This window comes from Oncorhynchus mykiss, chromosome 2, assembly GCF_057628025.1.
Source record: "Oncorhynchus mykiss isolate SJ-2025 chromosome 2, ASM5762802v1, whole genome shotgun sequence".
Lineage (NCBI taxonomy): Eukaryota > Metazoa > Chordata > Actinopteri > Salmoniformes > Salmonidae > Oncorhynchus > Oncorhynchus mykiss.
The window spans coordinates 70,847,575-70,866,816 of record NC_143023.1 but is presented as its reverse complement, the minus strand read 5'-3'; the positions used below and the strand labels follow the sequence as shown (position 1 = coordinate 70,866,816).

Sequence of the window (19,242 nt, the reverse complement as noted above, 5' to 3'; positions counted from 1 at the left end):
GGAATAGGTGGCCAGTAATAAACTTGTCCTTAACATCTCTAAAACTAAGAGCATTGTTTTTGGGACAAATCATTCCCTAAGTTCTAGACCTCATCTGAATCTGCTAATGAATGCTGTGGCTGTTGAACAAGTTAAGGAGACTAAATTACTTGGCGTTAACTTGCATTGTAAACTGTCATGGTCAAAACATATAGATTCATTGGTTGTAAAGATGGGGAGAGGTCTGTCCGTAATAAAGAGATGCTCTACTTTTTTTACACCACACTCCAAAAAGCAAGTCCTGCAGGCTCTAGTTTTGTCTTATCTTGATTATTGTCCATTCATTTGGTTGAGTGCTGCAAGGAAAGACCTATTTAAGCTGCACCTGGCCCAGAACAGAGCAGTACGTCTTGCTCTTCATTGTAATTAGAGGGCCGATATAAATACTATGCATGCCAGTCTCACTTGGTAAAGAGTTGAGGATAGACTGACTGCATCACTTCTTTTTAAAAGAAACAAGACTGACTGCATCACTTCTTTTCATAGGAAACAATGTGTTGAAACTCCCCGATTGTTTGCATGGTCAACTTACACACAGCTCTGACACACACACACTTACCCCACCAGACATGCCACCAGGGGTCTTTTCACAGTCCCCAAATCCAGAACAAATTCATGAAAGCGCACACTATTATATATAGAGCCATTACTGCATGGAACTATCTCATGGAAGTGAACAGCAAACCTGGTTTAAAAAAACAGATAAAGCAACACCTCACGGCACAACGCCTCTCCCCTATTTGACCTAGATAGTTTGTGTGTGTGTATTGATATGTAGGCTACGTGTGCCTTTTCTATTTTATTAACAAAAAACATGTATTAATGTGGTTCTGTCCTTGAGCTGTTATCTATTAATGTTCTGTATTGTGTCATGTTTCATGTTTTGTGTGGACCCCAGGAAGAGTAACTGCTGCTTCTTCAACAGCTAATGGGGATCCTTATAAAATACCAAATACCCCTCTCTCCCCAGACTCTGATTACAGCAGTGTTCACCACTGCAACCCTACTGGCTCTACAGGCCTCTATAATGTAACTCTTCACTAACTCACTACAGTAGAAGTGACCAGCAGCTTTTCCCATATAAACCATCCCCCTAACCCTCACCCTCCCGCCCCTGCGTAACACAACCCACAAGCTCCTGCAATCAGGACACCACTGTGAGGCTGCCATAGAAACCTGAGGTTTGTGTCTGCATAACACTTGCCCCTCTCTCACCTCTCTGTAAGGTGAGGTCAGCCATGGAGAGTGGAGGAAAAAAAGGGAATGCCCTCACATTGAGATCAGAGGCAGAGGAGAAATGCATATACGCAGAAGAGCCACCTGACAGCTAAGGAGGCTGTTCTCTCCCACTTTCCAGACAGACATTTCTTAATGAGCCTAGAAATTCAGGCTCTGTCTGTATGTTTCTCTCGCTCTCTCTATTACAGGATAAGGCTGATGAGCAGACACTGATCTGTTGCCTCGTACCCTCACTACGGGCCGTGGCATCCCTTCTATGGGCCTCGGCTTACTGCTGAGGCGGGAGCTCCTGTCCCGCCAGCTGAGCATGGGGGCCATGATGTCACTGAGCTTCATTTAAACCGTGACGTAAATGTCACCAGTCAGGCCTTCGCTTAGCTCCCCCCTGGCATACAGATCTCATGATATAGTATTCACATTTGGCCCCTAAACTCTAAATAGAAGCAGCAGAGGCAATATTCGCAAGAGGTAAATCTTTAGATTTAGCTAGGAAACAATACCAGACATTGAGCTGGTACTAAAGGACAATAATATCTGAAAATGCACCTAAAGAATAAGCATAACAGTGGAACAGGAAAAAGGAAAAACATAGCATCTTGAAGGAGTGGCTAATAGTGTCATTGAGAAATGATCCTACCCCTGACCCAGCCCAAGAGCGAGATTGACATTGAGAGAAAGAGAATGGGACTCACAGCATGTCAGGGCAGTTGTCAGGCTTGTCCAGGAGTCCTCCCTCCATGACGAAACGCAGCACCTGCTCGTTGGACATGCCCTGGTACGGCTGCTCAGACAAGGTGGCAATCTCCCACAACACCACCCCAAACGACCTGCAGGGGACAACCGAGAGGATACAGGCCTATTAGACAACACATTAGCTGCTGCATAACTGTGGTAGAACCATGCAGGGTAATACAGGCTAAAACATCCATACACAGGGCCCAGCAGGGCATGTAACTAGTCTCTGGAAGCTCTTTACAATGATGGCGCTGCATAGTACAAGGTTGAGTAAGAATGATCCCTCACAGTATAAAGCAGATGGTGCAAAGAACAGAAGAAAAGTTTATTCATAAATTCATGTTCCATATATTAATCAAAAAAGGACATAGACTGCATTATGTCTGCCATATGTAAATGTTTGTGTCATCTTGCCTTATCCATGTGTTGTTCATTAATAACATGAGACTGTATACTACCCAGAGAGCACTAAGGAACTGCAACAGAAAACCAAAACCTAAGCTTGACACAAGAAAACAAAGAGTGCATCGTTGCCAATTATTATTTGTTAGCTCTCCAAGGCCACTGGCTAGGGATCTAAGACGGCTCTCAACACTCTTTAAAAAAGCCTATTACAACACTGACTTGTATCTAATTGGCTGAAACAGGAGAGTGTTGAAAGACAAAACCACATTAAGAGACTTTTTTAGATAAAGACACCTACTGGTAAATCTCATAAGAGCCCAGAATGGGTTCCCACAATGCTCCTTTTCATCTGCATGACTTCAAAGAGGAAGATAGGGAGTGGGATGTGGAGGTGGGTTTCTGTTGGCACTCTAACCCATAATTTGAAAACATCTGGAGGAGTTTAAGTGTGCTTGTAGGGACAGACCCGTGGGACACTTTCGATTGAGAAACAAAAACTAAGGAGCTAGTAAACAGCTATATTTCTCTAATGTAGCCCATTCCAGAGAGAGAACTGGGCGGAGCCTTGATCTGCTGCTCTAAACTCACTCCATGGTCCTGAGAGCACAAAGGTACATGACTAAACAAGAACTATTTTTCACTGCCAAGACTTACTGTATCTACTAACTATAATGGCATCCAGATAACCTCCAATCTTCCTTCCCACTGGGCACACCCTGGTTGAATCAATGTTGTTTCCACGTCGTTTCAATGGAATTACGTTGAACCAACACAGAATAGACTGTTCCCAGTGGGTTAGGACATGGGCTGTGTGTGTGAAGTGATCTGACGTTTTTTCCCAAGCTAGGGCATGCAATGTTCTAGAACACATACAGAGTACACTTGTTGTTCTGCGCAGGCCTGCTAACTCTGCGTGTGTATGAGTCAGGGAGGACAGCGGGGAGCTCGTACCAGACATCAGAATTTGTGGTGAACACGCCATCTTTCAGCGACTCTGGAGACATCCAGCGGACCGGCAGAAGGCCTTTTCCTCCTTTCCGATAGTAATCCGTCTCGTAGATGTCTCGCGTCATGCCAAAGTCTGAGAAGAAGAGGAGAAGAGAGGTTTAAATGGCCACTAAATATCCCACTAATGTGAGAAGAGGAGGCACATGAGGCCTTATCCATCACCTCACCTCTCCTTCTCCTGTCCATTTAGATTTACGAGCTATTCCTCCCACTCAAGCACTCAGTGATCTCAAAATACTTACTTTGGAGTACAGCAGAGGGAGTTGAGCGTTAAACTTACAGCGGGGATTATGAGTACTACTGTATTTTGAGGCACTCACCTCCAATCTTGACGGTGAAGTCCTCTGCCACCATGCAGTTCCTGGCAGCCAGGTCTCTGTGGACAAACTTGTTGGCGTTGAGGTATGCCATGCCGTCCGCAATCTCTCCTGCCATCTGGATCATCTTCTTCAGCGGGGGCAGAACCTGGCTGGATGTGTTCTGTGGCAGAGAGGCAGAGACCTGAGCACAAGCAGGCCATTCAGTCTCTCCCTCCAACCTCCCTCTCCCTGTCTGCAGCACTGAACCATGGCCTGGCCTGGAGTCCAGGGCACACCACACAATGGGAGAGACCAACTGAAAGAGGTGTGGATATATCTCCCCCTCCATGTCTTTCGTGTGTGTGTGTGTGTGTGTGTGTGTGTGTTTAGCTATTTTTGTGGGGACCAGTAGTCCCCACAGCGATAGTAAACAAACACAAATTTGACCAACTGGGGACATTTTGTTAGTCCCCACAAGGCCAAATGGTATTTCTAGGGGGTTTAGGGTTAAGGTTAGAATTACGTTAAGGGTTAGGGTTAGAAGCGAGTGTTAGTTTTAGGGTCAGGATTATGAGCTAGAGTTAGGAGCGAGGGTTAAAGTTAGGTTTTTGGGTTAAGGTTAGGGTTAAGGTTAGGGTTAGGGTAAGAGTACAGGTTAGGGTTGGGGTTAGGGAAAATAAGATTTAGAATGGAACTGAATTGTGTGTCCCTACAAGGTTAGGCATACAAGACTGTGTGTGCGTGAGTGCACTGACACAATGGCCATGTCCAAAAACCTGTACTTACATTGTAAATTGTAGGTATTCTGGGAATGCGAAAATATGTTTTATAGTATGTGAAATTAAAAACAATACGTATGCTTTAAATGCCAGGATGTCAAACACATTTGGGTTTTTCATTTAGTATAATTCGCTGCACATTATACAGGTAGAGAGTCGCATTTTCAGATCCACGTGTGTTTGACAGCAGCTGATAATCAGCTAATAGTGACATAAGGTCAGACGCTCTACCAAAATGAACGAATGGCGGGAAACAACGCAATTGAGCATTAGATAACACATTCTCAGTATGAGTGAGTCTAGTATGCTGATATTTGTTGTTTAAGTTTTTACACAACAGTATGTTCTAAATAGAATGTAGTATGATTAGTACACACAGTATGCAGTTTCTGTAAGTAGTAGGCAAGACAGATTCAGGACAAGGCCATAGACTTGAGTTCTGTGAGAGACTATGTGGGAAAGAGCAGAAGGGGTAATGTACGTACCTCTTTCCGGAGTGATCGCAGGTGGCTCTTCAGGTCTCCACGGGTCATCAGCTCCATTATCACCAAGGTGGGCTGGCCCTGAGAGACCACGCCCAGCAGACGCACCTACACCAATTAGAACACAGAACAGATATGGCATCAGAGATATGAGTACAAACAATTCTCATTGATGTAGTATTTCTTATGAAGCTTTTGGGCAATAAACATTATCTCTGTGCTATTATTGGACAAGAAACATTATTTCTAAGTGTTATTAATCGAACTGACTGAAGTGATGTGGAATGTTCTGGCTTTTGAAACTACTCTGGCTCCTCTTAACTAAAGCTACTGAGGAGCTTTGAAGAAAGCAAGAAAAAAAATATCCTCTTTGCCTCTAAATTATTCAAATTGAGCTTAATAATTAAATGTTTGACTTTTAAACATCCAGACATGCTAAAAGATTGTAACATAGTCTTTCCAGGGGGGAAATCCTTAACACTTCCGTTTAGCTGAATTAATGAGGATTTGGCTGTGATAGAGCTTAACGGTCTCAGGTCACACAGTTATAGCTGGCCTCAGGTTATACTGGAATTATACTGCATCTCCTTGGGTAGTGAACCCTGGATTTGACCTCTGACCTCAACAGTCAGCTAGGTGTCTCTGACCCTATGCATCAGGAGGGGTGACTTACAACTCCCAAGCTGATGGATCTCTTTCCTTTGTTTCTAACTTTTAACCTTTGAAATTGAGGCAATACCTTATAATTTAAAAGCAAATGTTTCTGAGCCAATATCCCTTATGTTAACTGGTGTTTTGGACTCTCTCACCACGTGGTGACAGTTGAACTCCTTCATGACAGAGGCCTCATTGAGGAACTCGATCCTCTCCCTCATGCTGGCTGACTCGTTGACTGTCTTGATGGCCACGCGGGTCTCAGGCTCGTCCTTAACCACGCCCTTAGCCAGGCCCTCATACACCATGCCGAAGGAACCCTGGCCCAACTCCTTGTGCATGGTGATTTTCTCCCTGGCCACCTCCCACTCGTCTGGAACATACACTGAACACAGGAGGAGAGGACAGTCAGAGACAGCCATCATCTAAGGAGACATTGACAAAATCTCATCATTAAAATGACAGTAGGTCTTCAGAGGGTTCTTACTCTCGGCAGCACTGAAGTACTCAGGGTTGACAGAAGCATAGAGGACACCATTCCCCAGCCTGTCACTGTTCCTGTGGACACAAACACATCTGTGTGAGCCATGGGAGGCAGATTTGGCAACAGATAAATTCAGCAGAAAAGCCTACGATCTTATGAACTGACTATGGCAGGAAAATGATCACAATAGCACTATTATACCATTAAACTGATTAAGATTGCATTAGTCAAATGTTTTGTTATTTGTTCTAGGGATCATTCAGCTTCTCTTACCTCTTTTTGTTGATAAAGAAGAGTACAGTGATGAGGCTGGCGATGAGAATTATCACGATGATGGGGATGATGATGACCAGATAGAATGCGTTGTCATAGTCCCCTGCAACCAGATGAAAACAGAACAACTATTCAAATCTGACCAGTGAGAAAAGGAAATGAAATCATTTCTGGACATGAAAATAATCTATATAAAAAGTCCTTTGAAGAGGGTAATTTATGTGGAAATGCATGTGTTCTCCATACGTTTGGGTGGGGGCACGTAGAAGGACACTGGCTCAGTCCAGGACCCATTTCCTGCCAGGGAGGTGGCACGCACGCGGGCAGAGTAGTTCCCATAGCCCAGGTTGGTCAGACGAGTTCCTTTGTGAACACGGTAGTGCTGGCGTGACACACACTCGTGTTTCTCAGGCTGGGAGAAAAGATACACACAGACAGTGTCAACCTGAGGGTTGAGGCTCTGCAGAGCTCCCATAGGCCTCAGGAGTCCTGGTCCATGCAGACTCACCTCGGTGCCCTGGCGGAACTTGATCTCATACATCAGGATGAGGCCATTGGGGTTGACAGGCTCTGGCCACCTCAGCAGCACCGACCCCTCCACCTTCTCATCCCTCTCCTGGATCACGCTGCCTGGCATGTCATCCGCTTTGTCTGATGAACAGAGACACACTGGATATCAGATGGCTTCCTACTCATTAGCCATGTCCAAAAAGGCATAGTGAGTTTAGAACGATAATCTATACAGATGGCTGCTGTTGTTGAAGCCTTTTTCTAGCGACTGTGTGTGACTGCCTCACCTGCAGGTTTGGTCCTGGAGAAGACGAAGGCTCCAGCGCTGCAGCGACGGACCTCCTGGTTGCATGCGTGGATGTCGATGCGGTACACAGTGAAGGGCTGCAGGTTGGGGATCTCGATAAACTCTGTCTTGCTCCGGTCCTCCATGAAGGGGAACTCCCTCTCAGGGGGCTCTCCTTCTGTCCTATTACCCTCCAGGCCTGTGGTGTTGCCACCCCGTGCCAGGGTGCTGTTAGCGACACCAAATAGATCCCTACGTCGCCGGTCTGGGGGTCTGAGGGACAAAGGGGGTCCAAAAGAATGTGAGAGAGACTCATTGACTGACTGCAGCACAAAAGGCACAAACGTGGCAAAGAAAGACAAAGGATAAAAGACAGAGGTTGAGGAGGAGGAGGAGAGCAGATGTGTGGGCTTTCAGCTTCTCTGGAAGGGAGCAGAGGCAAAGTTAAAGAGGAGAAAGGGGAATACGAAGTCAGCCAACCATACAGTAATATACTCTGGAACATCGGTTACAGACAGCACACTAGGGCTGGGAATTGCCAGGGACCTCACGATATGATATTATCACGATACTTAAAGTACCGATGCGATTGTATTGCAATTCTCACAATTCCCAGGATTCTATATGTATTGTGATTCGATACTGTGGTTATATTGCGGCTCGATGTTCCAAACATATTGCTCACCATGTCTGTTGCAGAGGGACAAGAAAGAGCCATGAGCAAACACGTGTTTATCAGTCATGGAAATAAAAGTGCTGCAAACATATTGGCTCACCATTTATATACTGAACAAAAATATAAATGCAAACAGACATTTTCAGACATTTTCCATACACACAAAAAGCTTATTTATCTCAAATTTTGGCCAGAATTCTTTGTACATCCCTGTTAGTGATAATTTCCCATTTGCCAAGATAATCTATCCAGCTGGCAGGTGTGGCGTATCAAGAAGCTGATTAAACAGCATGATCATTACACAGGTGCACCTTGTGCTGGGGACAATAACAGGCCACTCTAACATGTACAGTTTTGTCACACAACACAATCCTCAAGGTTCCGTTTTAGGACGACTATTGTTTTCACTATATATTTTACCTCTTGGGGATGTCATTCGAAAACATAATGTTAACTTTCACTGCTATGCGGATGACACACAGCTGTACATTTCAATGAAACTTGGTGAAGCCCCAAAATTGCCCTCGCTAGAAGCCTGTGTTTCAGACATAAGGAAGTGGATGGCTGCAAACTCTACTTCTAAACTCGGACAAAACAGAGATGCTTGTTCTAGGTCCCAAGAAACAAAGAGATCTTCTGTTGAATCTGACAATTAATCTTGATGGTTGTACAGTCGTCTCAAATTAAAGGACATCGGCGTTACTCTGGACCCTGATCTCTCTTTTGACGAACATATCAAGACTGTTTCAAGGACAGCTTTTTTCCATCTACGTAGCATTGCACTAATCAAAAACTTTTTGTCCAAAAATGATGCAGAAAAATGAATCCATGTTTTTGTTACTTCTAGGTTAGACTACTGAAATCCTCTACTTTCCCGGCTACCCGGATAAAGCACAAAATAAACTTCAGTTAATGCTAAATACGGCTGCTAGAATCCTGACTAGAACCAAAAGATTTGATCATATTACTCCAGTGCTAGCCTCCTTACACTGGCTTCCTGTTAAGGCAAGGGCTGATTTCAAGGTTTTACTACAAAGCATTACATGGGCTTGCTCCTACCTATCTTTCCGATTTGGTCCTGCCGTACATACCTATATGTACGCAACAGTCACAAGACACAGGCCTCCTAATTGTCCCTAGAATTTCTAAGTAAACAGCTGGAGGCAGGGTTTTCTCCTATAGAGCTCCATTTTTATGGAATGGTCTGCCTACCCATGTGAGAGACGCAGACTCAGTCTCAACCTTTAAGTCTTTACTGAAGACTCATCTCTTCAGTAGGTCATATGATTGAGTGGAGTCTGGCCCAGAAGTGTGAAGGTGAACGGAAAGGCTCTGGTGCAACGAATCGCCCTTGCTGTCTCTGCCTGGCCGGTTCCCCTCTCTCCACTGGGATTCTCTGCCTCTAACCCTCTTACAGGGGCTGAGTCACTGGCTTACTGGTGCTCCTCCATGCTGTCCCTAGGAGGGGTGTGTCACTTGAGTGGGTTGAGTCACTGACGTGATCTTCCTGTCTGGGTTGGCACCCCCCCTTGTGTTGTGCCGTGGCGGAGATCTTATACTTGGCCTTGTCTCAGGATGGTAAGTTGGTGGTTGAAGATATCCCTCTAATGGTGTTGGGGCTGTGCTTTGGCAAAGTGGGTGGGGTTATATCCTGCCTGTTTGGCCCTGTCCGGGGGTATCATCGGATGGGGCCACAGTGTGTCTCCTGACCCCTCCTGTCTCAGCCTCCAGTATTTATGCTGCAGTAGTTTATGTGTCGGGGGGCTAGGGTCAGTCTGTTATATCTGGAGTATTTCTCCTGTCTTATCCGGTGTCCTGTGTGAATTTAAGTATGCTCTCTCTAATTCTCTCTTTCTCTATCTTTCTCTCTCTTGGAGGACCTGAACCCTAGGACCATGCCTCAGGACTACCTGGCATGATGACTCCTTGCTGTCCCCAGTCCACCTGGCCGTGCTGCTGCTCCAGTTTCAACTGTTCTGCCTGCGGCTATGGAACCCTGACCTGTTCACCGGATGTGCTACCTGTCCCAGACCTGCTGTCTTCAACTCTCTGGAGACAGCAGGAGCGGTAGGGATACTCTCAATGATCGGCTATGAAAAGCCAACTGACATTTACCATTGAGGTGCGGACTTGTTGCACCCTCGACAACTACTGTGATTATTATTATTTGACCATGCTGGTCATTTATGAACATTTGAACATCTTGGCCATGTTCTGTTATAATCTCCACCTGGCACAGCCAGAAGAGGACTGGCCACCCCTCATAGCCTGGTTCCTCTCTAGGTTTCTTCCTAGGTTTTGGCCTTTCTAGGGAGTTTTTCCTAGCCACCGTGCTTCTACAGCTGCATTGCTTGCTGTTTGGGGTTTTAGGCTGGGTTTCTGTACAGCACTTTGATATATCAGCTGATGTAAGAAGGGCTATATAAATAAAATTAAAATACATTTGAATGCCAAAGATGTCTCAATTGTGCAATTGGCAATCTAACTGCAGGAATGTCCACCAGAGCTGTTGCCAGAGAATTTAATGTTAATTTCTCTACCATAAGCCGCCCCCAATGCCATCTTAGAGAACTTGGCAGTATGTCCAAGCTGCCTCACAACCGCAGCCCAGGACCTCCACATCTGGCTTCTTCACCTGCGAGATCGTCTGAGACCAGCCACCTGGACGGCTGACGTAATTCTGTCTGTAATAAAGCCCTTTTGTGGGGAAAAAATGTATTCTGATTGGCTGGGCTTGGCTCCCCAGTGGGTGGGCCTGGCTCCCAAGTGGGTGGACCTATGCCCTCCCAGGTCCACCTATGGCTGTGCCCCTGCGCAGTCGTGAAATCCATAGATTAGGGCCTAATTTATTTATTTCAATTGACTGATTTCCTTTTTGAACTGTAACTCAGTAAATTGTTGTTTAAATTGTTGTATGTTGCATTTATATTTTTGTTGAGTATAAAAACAAGATAGGAAAAAAAGCTAGAGAAGGAGAAATACCTGAGTTTTGGTGCAAGTACAGACAATATTTTTAGAGAATCAATACAATAGTCATAGAATCGATATAATATCGTCAAAAACAATAGTGCGATACTCTACTGTATCTTAATTCTTCCCCCATCACTACATCACACAATATTGTACATACAGTATACTGAAGCCTACATACACCGCCCACATGACGTCATCAACACCGAGTCACACTGAGCAAAAACATCCCCTTCAACCTCACGGGACAGGGTGGGGTCCTCTACAAGAATCCAGAATGGGAATAAGAAGTAGTCATAAGTACATATCATGTAGCAAAATGACAGTTTCCAGTGTGATACAACTCAACTGAGAGTAGAGTACAGTATGTTGAAGTGGCCTGGTGTTATTTGTTGTTGCAGTGTGTCTGTCCAGCTGCAGTGGTCTGCTCCCTGTGGAGCTGTGTGGTGTGATGAGGTCAGAGGGATGGGAGAGAGGTGCAGAGAGAGCACACATCCACACACTGTCAGCAGCCTGTCCATACAGACGCCTACTGACTGAGTTATCCTACATGTCCTCATCCACGGGACAAATTCACTGCTCAGGGAAAAGTCATGGGAGAATAATAACCACCTGTTTGATGCATAGTGGTAGTTTTCATATGATAAAGAATAATGTAAATAAAGCAATAAACACAAAATCAAAATGGTAAATTTCACCCAAAAAGAGCAAACACGAGAGCCTGCAACAGGACTGCAGCCCTCTTTCATGGAACGATGGAGATGGATGTATACACAGTCATGAGGATGATGAGGAGGATGATGGTGTGATGATGGAGAGCCAGGCCGACTGCAGGTGGACCCTAGCTGGAGCCACTGACAACGTGTAGGCAGCGGCAGCAGCAGCTCACCAGATGCTATGAGGCGAGGCCACTGGGAATCCACAACACACGGGGGACGCTGTGGCGGTACCGAGAGGAGCAGACCTTACCTAGAGGCACATTTTAGGAGACGCGTAACGACTGGCTCTCTCTGAGTCTCTGAAAGAATTCAACAGTCATCCCACAGTGCAGTTAAGTGGGCTAAGGAGAATACAGGACTGTCTGACAGTGGTGGGATGTGCTGTATATGTTGAACCAAATGACAGGGAATCCAGAATATATTTAGATTCATGCGGTGTTTGCAGTACACTTGGAAAAGATAAAGTCAATATGTAATGTTGGTTAATCTTTACTTAGCTGAGTCTTTAAGGAGAGGTAAATTAGTGAATGACTGATGAGTTAATCTGAAATGACTGTGACCTCCGAAGGATCCTTTTCTAACTTCACCTAACAGTGTCGGCCAGCAGGGTTTACACAAGAATCCAAGAGAATGTTGTTTCTGCTTTGTTTTACATTCCAGCATCTATAACTTTAGCAACTGTAGAAAGCCAATGACAATGTCCTCTCAGAACTGTTCCTTGTGAGTATGACAATATTATGAGCGCGTGACAAAAGACCTTGAGACTGACCGGGCACCCACAGGAAAATACTATTTACTGTGAGTGGAAAAACACAGCTGACAGACAGATCTGTGGGAAGAAAACAGTAGCCATCGCACACCACTGTCAACATTCCATTCTGACCATTTTAACTGCTCCAGCAAAGTCCACGGTCCAGCTCTCTCCAAAAGTATTAGTTACTATTAACAATAAACACAACAGCACTGAGGACTGGCATAGCTTTAATGAACATCTTGTATAAAAGACAAGTGCTTGGAAGATAGTACAAGACTGCCTGCCATTGAAGACTGGGTCTCCCCCGAGATGAATGAGAGGGGTGATGGGTAGACCCCCCCCATGTGCCAGTGTGCCCAGGAGAGGGGACAAACAGCAGGAATGCCAGAGAGCAGCCAGGGCCAGGCAGAGCAGAGCAAGGGCAGACCTGTCCTCAGATGAACTCCAGACAGAGGACTTTAGCTGAAGCGTGACCATCTAACCAGGTGCTGACTACAGCTGGTGTCCTCCCTCCCCAGCTCCACTTCTACTTTCTCACCTTTTCTGCTGTGCGAGAGATCCTGAGTGGGACATGACTGCACACTCTGTCTGGAGCCAGAACAGCGTGATTTAACACTACTCTTTTACCACAGCAGCTGAACACAGCAGTCTCTCATGCCAGTGAAAAGTGAGGCCAGAGAAAGGGGACCCAAGACTTTTTTACTTCATGCTCATATACAGTATCAAAGCTAGTGGTGTCTGAAGGATACATAGAGAGATAACCAGAGGCTAAGGGCAGTGCCAACAACAGGACAAAACACACATAAAGCTTTACTGTACTTCCTTCTACATGAGGTCATGTTTGCAACAGCCCAATCAGCTGATGTCCAGTCAGTGAATCTAATCGGTCATCACCCATCCCTGTCCCCTGACTATTCTCCTCTACTACTCGAGCCAGTCAGTCTATCCCACTGAATGGTGTTCACTGGTCTGGCCAGCTCTAAGGGGATCTTCCCTTCCCTTCTCTCATTTATTGGAATTCCAGATGGCTTCGCTGTACATTTCCTGGCAGCCGGTCACTCCGAACTGCGCCGCGGACAAAGAGAGCGTGTGAGTGGAGGAGGAGGGAGAGCAGCGAGGAGGGCGACAGAATGGAAAACATTTCCTCTTCCCTCTGTTTCTGTTTCCCCCTCCCTTCGCTCCCTCGCCCCTTCTCCGTAAATCTTGAACTTTTCAATAAACTCACACTAATTCAGAGGCACTTCCCTCGAGTGTTCTGTGATAATGCTGTCTCTGTTCTGGTGGAGGGCCTGTGCATACACAATAATAGCCTTTAGCGGGAGGCAGGCAGGCAGGCCAGAGACCTGGTACTCCTCGGTTTCCTAGACAGCTATACTATAACAAATCAACACAGTCAAATGCAGGGAAGAGAGAGAATGAAAACAACTACTAACAATAGTGGTCTTGTTTTATTGTTTATTTTCTGAGTTGGACATATTGTTTTAATACTGTGAAAGATCGCATCACAGAGGAGAAGGAAAGGGATTCATAACACTACATGAATGCATGAGCTTGGCCCAGCAGGTGATAAAGAGCAATCTGTACCAAGCAGGCTGGAGTCAGGACTAGGTCTGTGGCGATCACAAAATTTCATCAGCCGATGATTGTCAAGCAAATAACTGTCGGTCTCACGATAATTGACCGTTAATTAACATAAACACATTTAGCATCTCCTGGCTTCCACACATGCAGACCTTTGGAACATCTACATTTTAAAAAGTCTAATAAATCCATGTAATGTAGCCTACACCTTCACAACAAATCCATTTATCATTTTAGACAGGTCTAAAGAAACATTATATGAATAAAATGTAGTCTATTTCAGAAGAACAGAATAGTTGTCCTTATGTTAAGTCCTGATGTGACTATGCCATATGGCTGCGGGCTACACTAGTTCACTTAGCAGACAAGATTTGCTTAGAATTCCGTGGCATTATTTTATAGTATGAAGAAAATAATTGAACAGAGCTGAATAAAATAGAAAGGACATTTAAGGGAGTGTGCACATGCGACTATTCTGTGTTGAGCTGTTAACATAGAAATAGGTACTCCTATATGCTTCATTTATTAATGTAACTTCAGTTGTTCTACAAACGTTGGGCTATATGTTCTGATTTTTAATACATTCTAAGGCTGCATGATGAGACTCTAATGATGATTTTTTTTAAAGTTGCTTGAAAGGCATGAGCTCTGCTTTGTTATTTGCACAGGCTGTACACACTTCGTCAGTCTCTCAGTCACAATTTGAGAAGTACTCGATAATGCCTCGAATTTCCAGGTGGCATCCCCCTTGTGTGGCCGTAATGCACCCTAAAATACATGCCTTTTGCAGCCATTCTCCCTAAATGCTGCCTGCTCCAAAACACCTCTCATCTCACTCACATGGTTCTCCATCACGTGATCAGGTCTTTCTCACAGGCAACAAGTGAAGACCGACACATCGGGGACGCAACTGTGCATATCCTTATCCAATTCCGAGGTGCATATTAAAGATATTGGAAGAACTGTTCACATGTACTTTTCATCAGCCAACAAGATGAGTGGGCCTAATGAACAGCAAAAGCACTAGTCTATGTCAATCTACTAATCCCCATAGTACAAAAGTCAACCTATTCTATTCTGTACGAGAAATATATATTACAAACGTAGTCTGGGACAGTTGTGGGATGCGATAGATTCCAAATTAATACAACCAATTCTTGCCTTAAGCTGGGCATCATTCACAAGTGTTAATATATAATTCACAAGTGATAGGCTAATATTGACCCATATTCTTGATGTAATCTTGTCTTTACATATACTAAATAATATATGTGTGAAATGTGTTTTCATTTAGAATGGACTATTATGATTCACCTGTCTCGAAACGGGGGCAGGGGGGAAAATGCATGCCATCTCTGCACTTAAATAGCAAATGGGGGACGCTTTTCCTGTGGTTTATTTTCATGCCAGTCAGGTAGGCTATACTCCTGTTGTAAAGATAAGCAATGTGCTTAATATTTGCTTAATATTAGGATAAATAAATATAGTAGGTCTAGCCCAGGGCTGCCCAACACTCTTCCTGAAGATCTACCGTCCTGTGGGTTTTCAGTTCAACCCTAATTTAACACACCTGATTCTACTCATTAGCTGCTCAACAAGACCTTAACTAGCTGAATCAGATACCCTAAATTAGGGTTGCACTGAAAACCTACAGGACAGTAGCTCTCCAGGAAGAGAGTTGGGTAGCCCTGATCTAGCCTATAGAAAGCTGATGGGATCCTCCTTTTTTTAATAGAGGCCACCATTTCTCACGCAATTACATTACCTGTAGACATGTTGCGCAACAGGAGCTCATGAGCTCTCATGAAGTGTTTTATTAGATTTTCGATTAGATTTGCATTGATGTCAGAGTGACTAGAGGGACAATAGAGTTTTTTTAATGGCGCTGAAGAGGATGGCTGACATCTTACATGCTCCAAACTAATTGTGCTATTTTGTCTTTTTTTTTTGCGTTGTTTGTAACTTATTTTTTTACTTATTTTGTACATAATGTTGCTGCTATCGTCTCTTATGACCGAAAATAACTTCTGGACATCAGAACAGCGATTGCTCACCACGAACTGGAAGAAGATTTTTCCTTTAACGAGTCTGAAGAGAAGGATATACTGCTCTCCCGGGAACAGGCCCAAATCCCCATCATTTGTGTGAAGAAAAGACGGCGGAAAAGAGGACGCAGATCGGGCTTCTGAGAATTCGTAGGCGAGCGAGCGAGTAAACTCCCACTGCCATCCATTCTACTTGCTAACATGCAATCATTGGAAAATAAAATGTATGACCAACGATTACGATTATCCTACCAATGGGACATTACAAACGGTAATATTTTATGTTTCACCGAGTCGCAGCTGAACGACGACATGGATAATATAGAGCTGGTGGGATTTTCCATGCACCGGCAGAACAGAGAAGCTACATCTGGTAAGACGAAGGGTGGGGGTGTGTGTCTTTGTCAATAACAGCTGGTGCGCGATGTCTAATATTAAAGAAGTCTCAAGGTATTGCTCGCCTGAGGTAGAGTACCTTATGATAAGCTGTAGACCACATTATCTACCAAGAGAGCTCTATATTATTCGTAGCCATCTATTTACCACCACAAAACGATGCTGGCACGAAGACCGCCTATCAACCAACTCTATAAGGCCATTAGCAAACAAGAAAATGCTAACCCAGAAGCAGCGCTCCTAGTGGCCGGGGACTTTAATGCAGGCAAACTTAAATCAGTTAAAATTTTTACCAGCATGTCACATGTTCAACCACAGGGAAAAACACTCTAGACCACCTTAACTCCACACACAACGATGCATACAAAGCTCTCCCCCGCCCTCCATTTGGTAAATCTGACCATAATTCTATCCTCCTGATTGCTGCTTACAAGCAAAAACTAAAGCAGGAGGTACCAGTGACTCGCTCAATACGGAAGTGGTCAGATGACGCGGATGCTACACTACAGGACTGTTTTGCTAGCACAGACTGGAATATGTTCCGGGATTCATCCAATAGCATTGAGGAGTATGCCACCTCAGTCAGTTATCGGCTTCATCAATAAGTGCATCGATGACGTCGTCCCCACAGTGACCGTACGTACAAATTCCAACCAGAAGCCATGGATTACAGGCAAGATCAACATCTGCATCGAGCTAAAGGCTAGAGCTGCCGCTTTCAAGGAGCGGGACACTAATCCGGACACTTATAAAAAATCCCGCTTATGCCCTCAGACGAACCATCAAACAAGCAAAGCGTCAATACAGGATTAAAATTGAATCCTACTACACCGCCTCTGACGCTCGTCGGATGTGGCAGGGCTTGAAAACTATTAAGGACTACAAAGGGAAACTCAGACGCAAGCTGCCCAGTGACGCGAGCCTACCAGATAAGATAAATGCCTTTTATGCTCGCTTCGAGGCAAGCGACACTGAAGCATGCACGAGAGCACCAGCTGTTCTGGATGACTGTGTGATAACGCTCTCAGTAGCCGATTTGAACAAGACCTTTAAACAGGTCAGCATTCACAAAGCCGCAGGGCCAAATGGATTACCAGGACGTGTACTCAAAGCATGTGCGGACCAACCGGCAAGTGTCTTCACTAACATTTTCAACCTCTCCCTGACTGATCTGTAATACCTACACATTTCAAGCAGACCACCATAGTCCCTGTGCCCAAGGAAGTGAAGGTAAGCTGCCTAAATGATTACCGCCCTGTAGCACTCACGTCGGTAGCCACGAAGTGCTTTGAAAGGCTGGTCATGACTTATATCAACAGCATCAGCAATCAGCAACAGCAATATATCCTAGACCCATTCCAATTCGTATACCGCCCCAACAGATCCACGGATGATGCAATCTCAATTGCACTCCACACTGCCCTTGCCCACCTGGACAAAAGGAACACCTATATGGCAATGCTGTTCATTGACTACCGCTCAGCGTTCAACACCATAGTGCCCTCAAAACTCATCACTAAGCTAAGGCCCTTGGGACTAAACACCACCCTCTGCAACTGGATCCTGGCCTTGTTGACGGGCCGCCCCCAGGTGGTAAGAGTAGGCAACAATACATCTGCCTCGCTGATCCTCAACACTGGGGCCCCTCAGGGGTGTGTACTTAGTCCCCTCCTGTACTCGCTGTTCACCCATGACTGCGTGGCCAAACACAACTCCAACACCGTCATTAAGTTTGCTGACGACACATCAGTGGTAGGCCTGATCACTGACAACGATAAGACAGCCTATAGGGAGGAGGTCAGAGAACTGGCAGTGTGGTGCTAGGGCAACAACTTCTCCCTCAATGTGAGCAAGACAAAGGAGCTGATCGTGGACTAGAGGAAAGGGTGGGTCGAACAGGCCCCCATTAACATCAACGGAGCTGTAGTGGAGCGGGTCGAGAGTTTCAAGTTCCTTGGTGTCCACATCACCAACAAACTATCATGGTCCAAACACACCAAGACAGTCGTGAAGAGGTCACGACAAAACCTTGTCCCCCTCAGGAGACTGAAAAGATTTGGCATGGGACTCCAGATCCTCAAAAGATTCTACAGCTGCACCATCAAGAGCATCCTTACCAGTTGCATCACCACCTGGTATGGCAACTGCTCAGCATCTGACCATAAGGTGCTACAGAGAGTAGTGCGTACGGCCCAGTACATCTCTGGGGTCAAGCTTCCTGCAATCCAAAACCTATACAATATGTGGTGTCAGAGGTAAGCCCATAAAATTGTCAGAGACTCCAGTCACCCAAGTCATGGACTGTTTTCTCTGCTACCTTCATGTACAAATTACCTCAACTAACCTGTACCCCCACACACTGACTCGGTACTGGTACCCCCTGTATATAGACTCATTATTGTTTTGTTATTGTGTTACTTTTTATTATTTTGTATTTTTTACTTGAGTTTATTTGGTAAATATTTTCTTAACTCTTTTTTAACTGCACTGTTGGTTAAGGGCTTGTAAGTAAGCATTTCACCGTAAGGTCTACACTTGTTGTATTCGGCACATTTGACAAATAAAGTTTGCTTTGATTTGAGTACCAGGCAGTTGGCAGGTTTGGTAGTCTACTAATGACCAGCAGCAGCATCAGAGCTTGAGAAGCCTAATTAATGTGACTAAACGGTCACCTGGAATTTGACTGCCTTCGTGACTCGTGACCACCGGTGTGGCGGTAATACGGTCACCGCAACAGCCCTAGTCAGGACAAAGTATAAGCACTGGGATTTATCAAGCACTAGAGGCTTCACTCTGGAGGTTAACTAGGGGACTAGAATTTGTTTTCCATTCCATTTGTTTTGAGATAAACTGGTACTAATTCAGTGAATACTCAAAACTGTACCCTGAATACACAAACACAGTACTG

The 19,242-nt window shown here is 45.0% G+C and overlaps 1 protein-coding gene across 1 annotated transcript in view; it reads right to left on the bottom strand.

Annotated features, from left to right (window-relative positions):
- Positions 1 to 19,242, bottom strand: part of igf1ra (insulin like growth factor 1a receptor) — a 114,170-nt gene that overhangs the window by 10,434 nt on the left and 84,494 nt on the right. Inside the window, exons 11-20 of the mRNA XM_021570658.3 lie at positions 7,195 to 7,466; positions 6,906 to 7,048; positions 6,644 to 6,809; positions 6,398 to 6,500; positions 6,128 to 6,198; positions 5,796 to 6,025; positions 4,990 to 5,094; positions 3,747 to 3,906; positions 3,370 to 3,499; positions 1,971 to 2,105 (exon numbers count right to left, since the gene is read on the bottom strand). Coding sequence (XP_021426333.2) covers positions 1,971 to 2,105; positions 3,370 to 3,499; positions 3,747 to 3,906; positions 4,990 to 5,094; positions 5,796 to 6,025; positions 6,128 to 6,198; positions 6,398 to 6,500; positions 6,644 to 6,809; positions 6,906 to 7,048; positions 7,195 to 7,466 — 1,515 coding nt within the window. The remainder of the gene's footprint in view (positions 1 to 1,970; positions 2,106 to 3,369; positions 3,500 to 3,746; positions 3,907 to 4,989; positions 5,095 to 5,795; positions 6,026 to 6,127; positions 6,199 to 6,397; positions 6,501 to 6,643; positions 6,810 to 6,905; positions 7,049 to 7,194; positions 7,467 to 19,242) is intronic.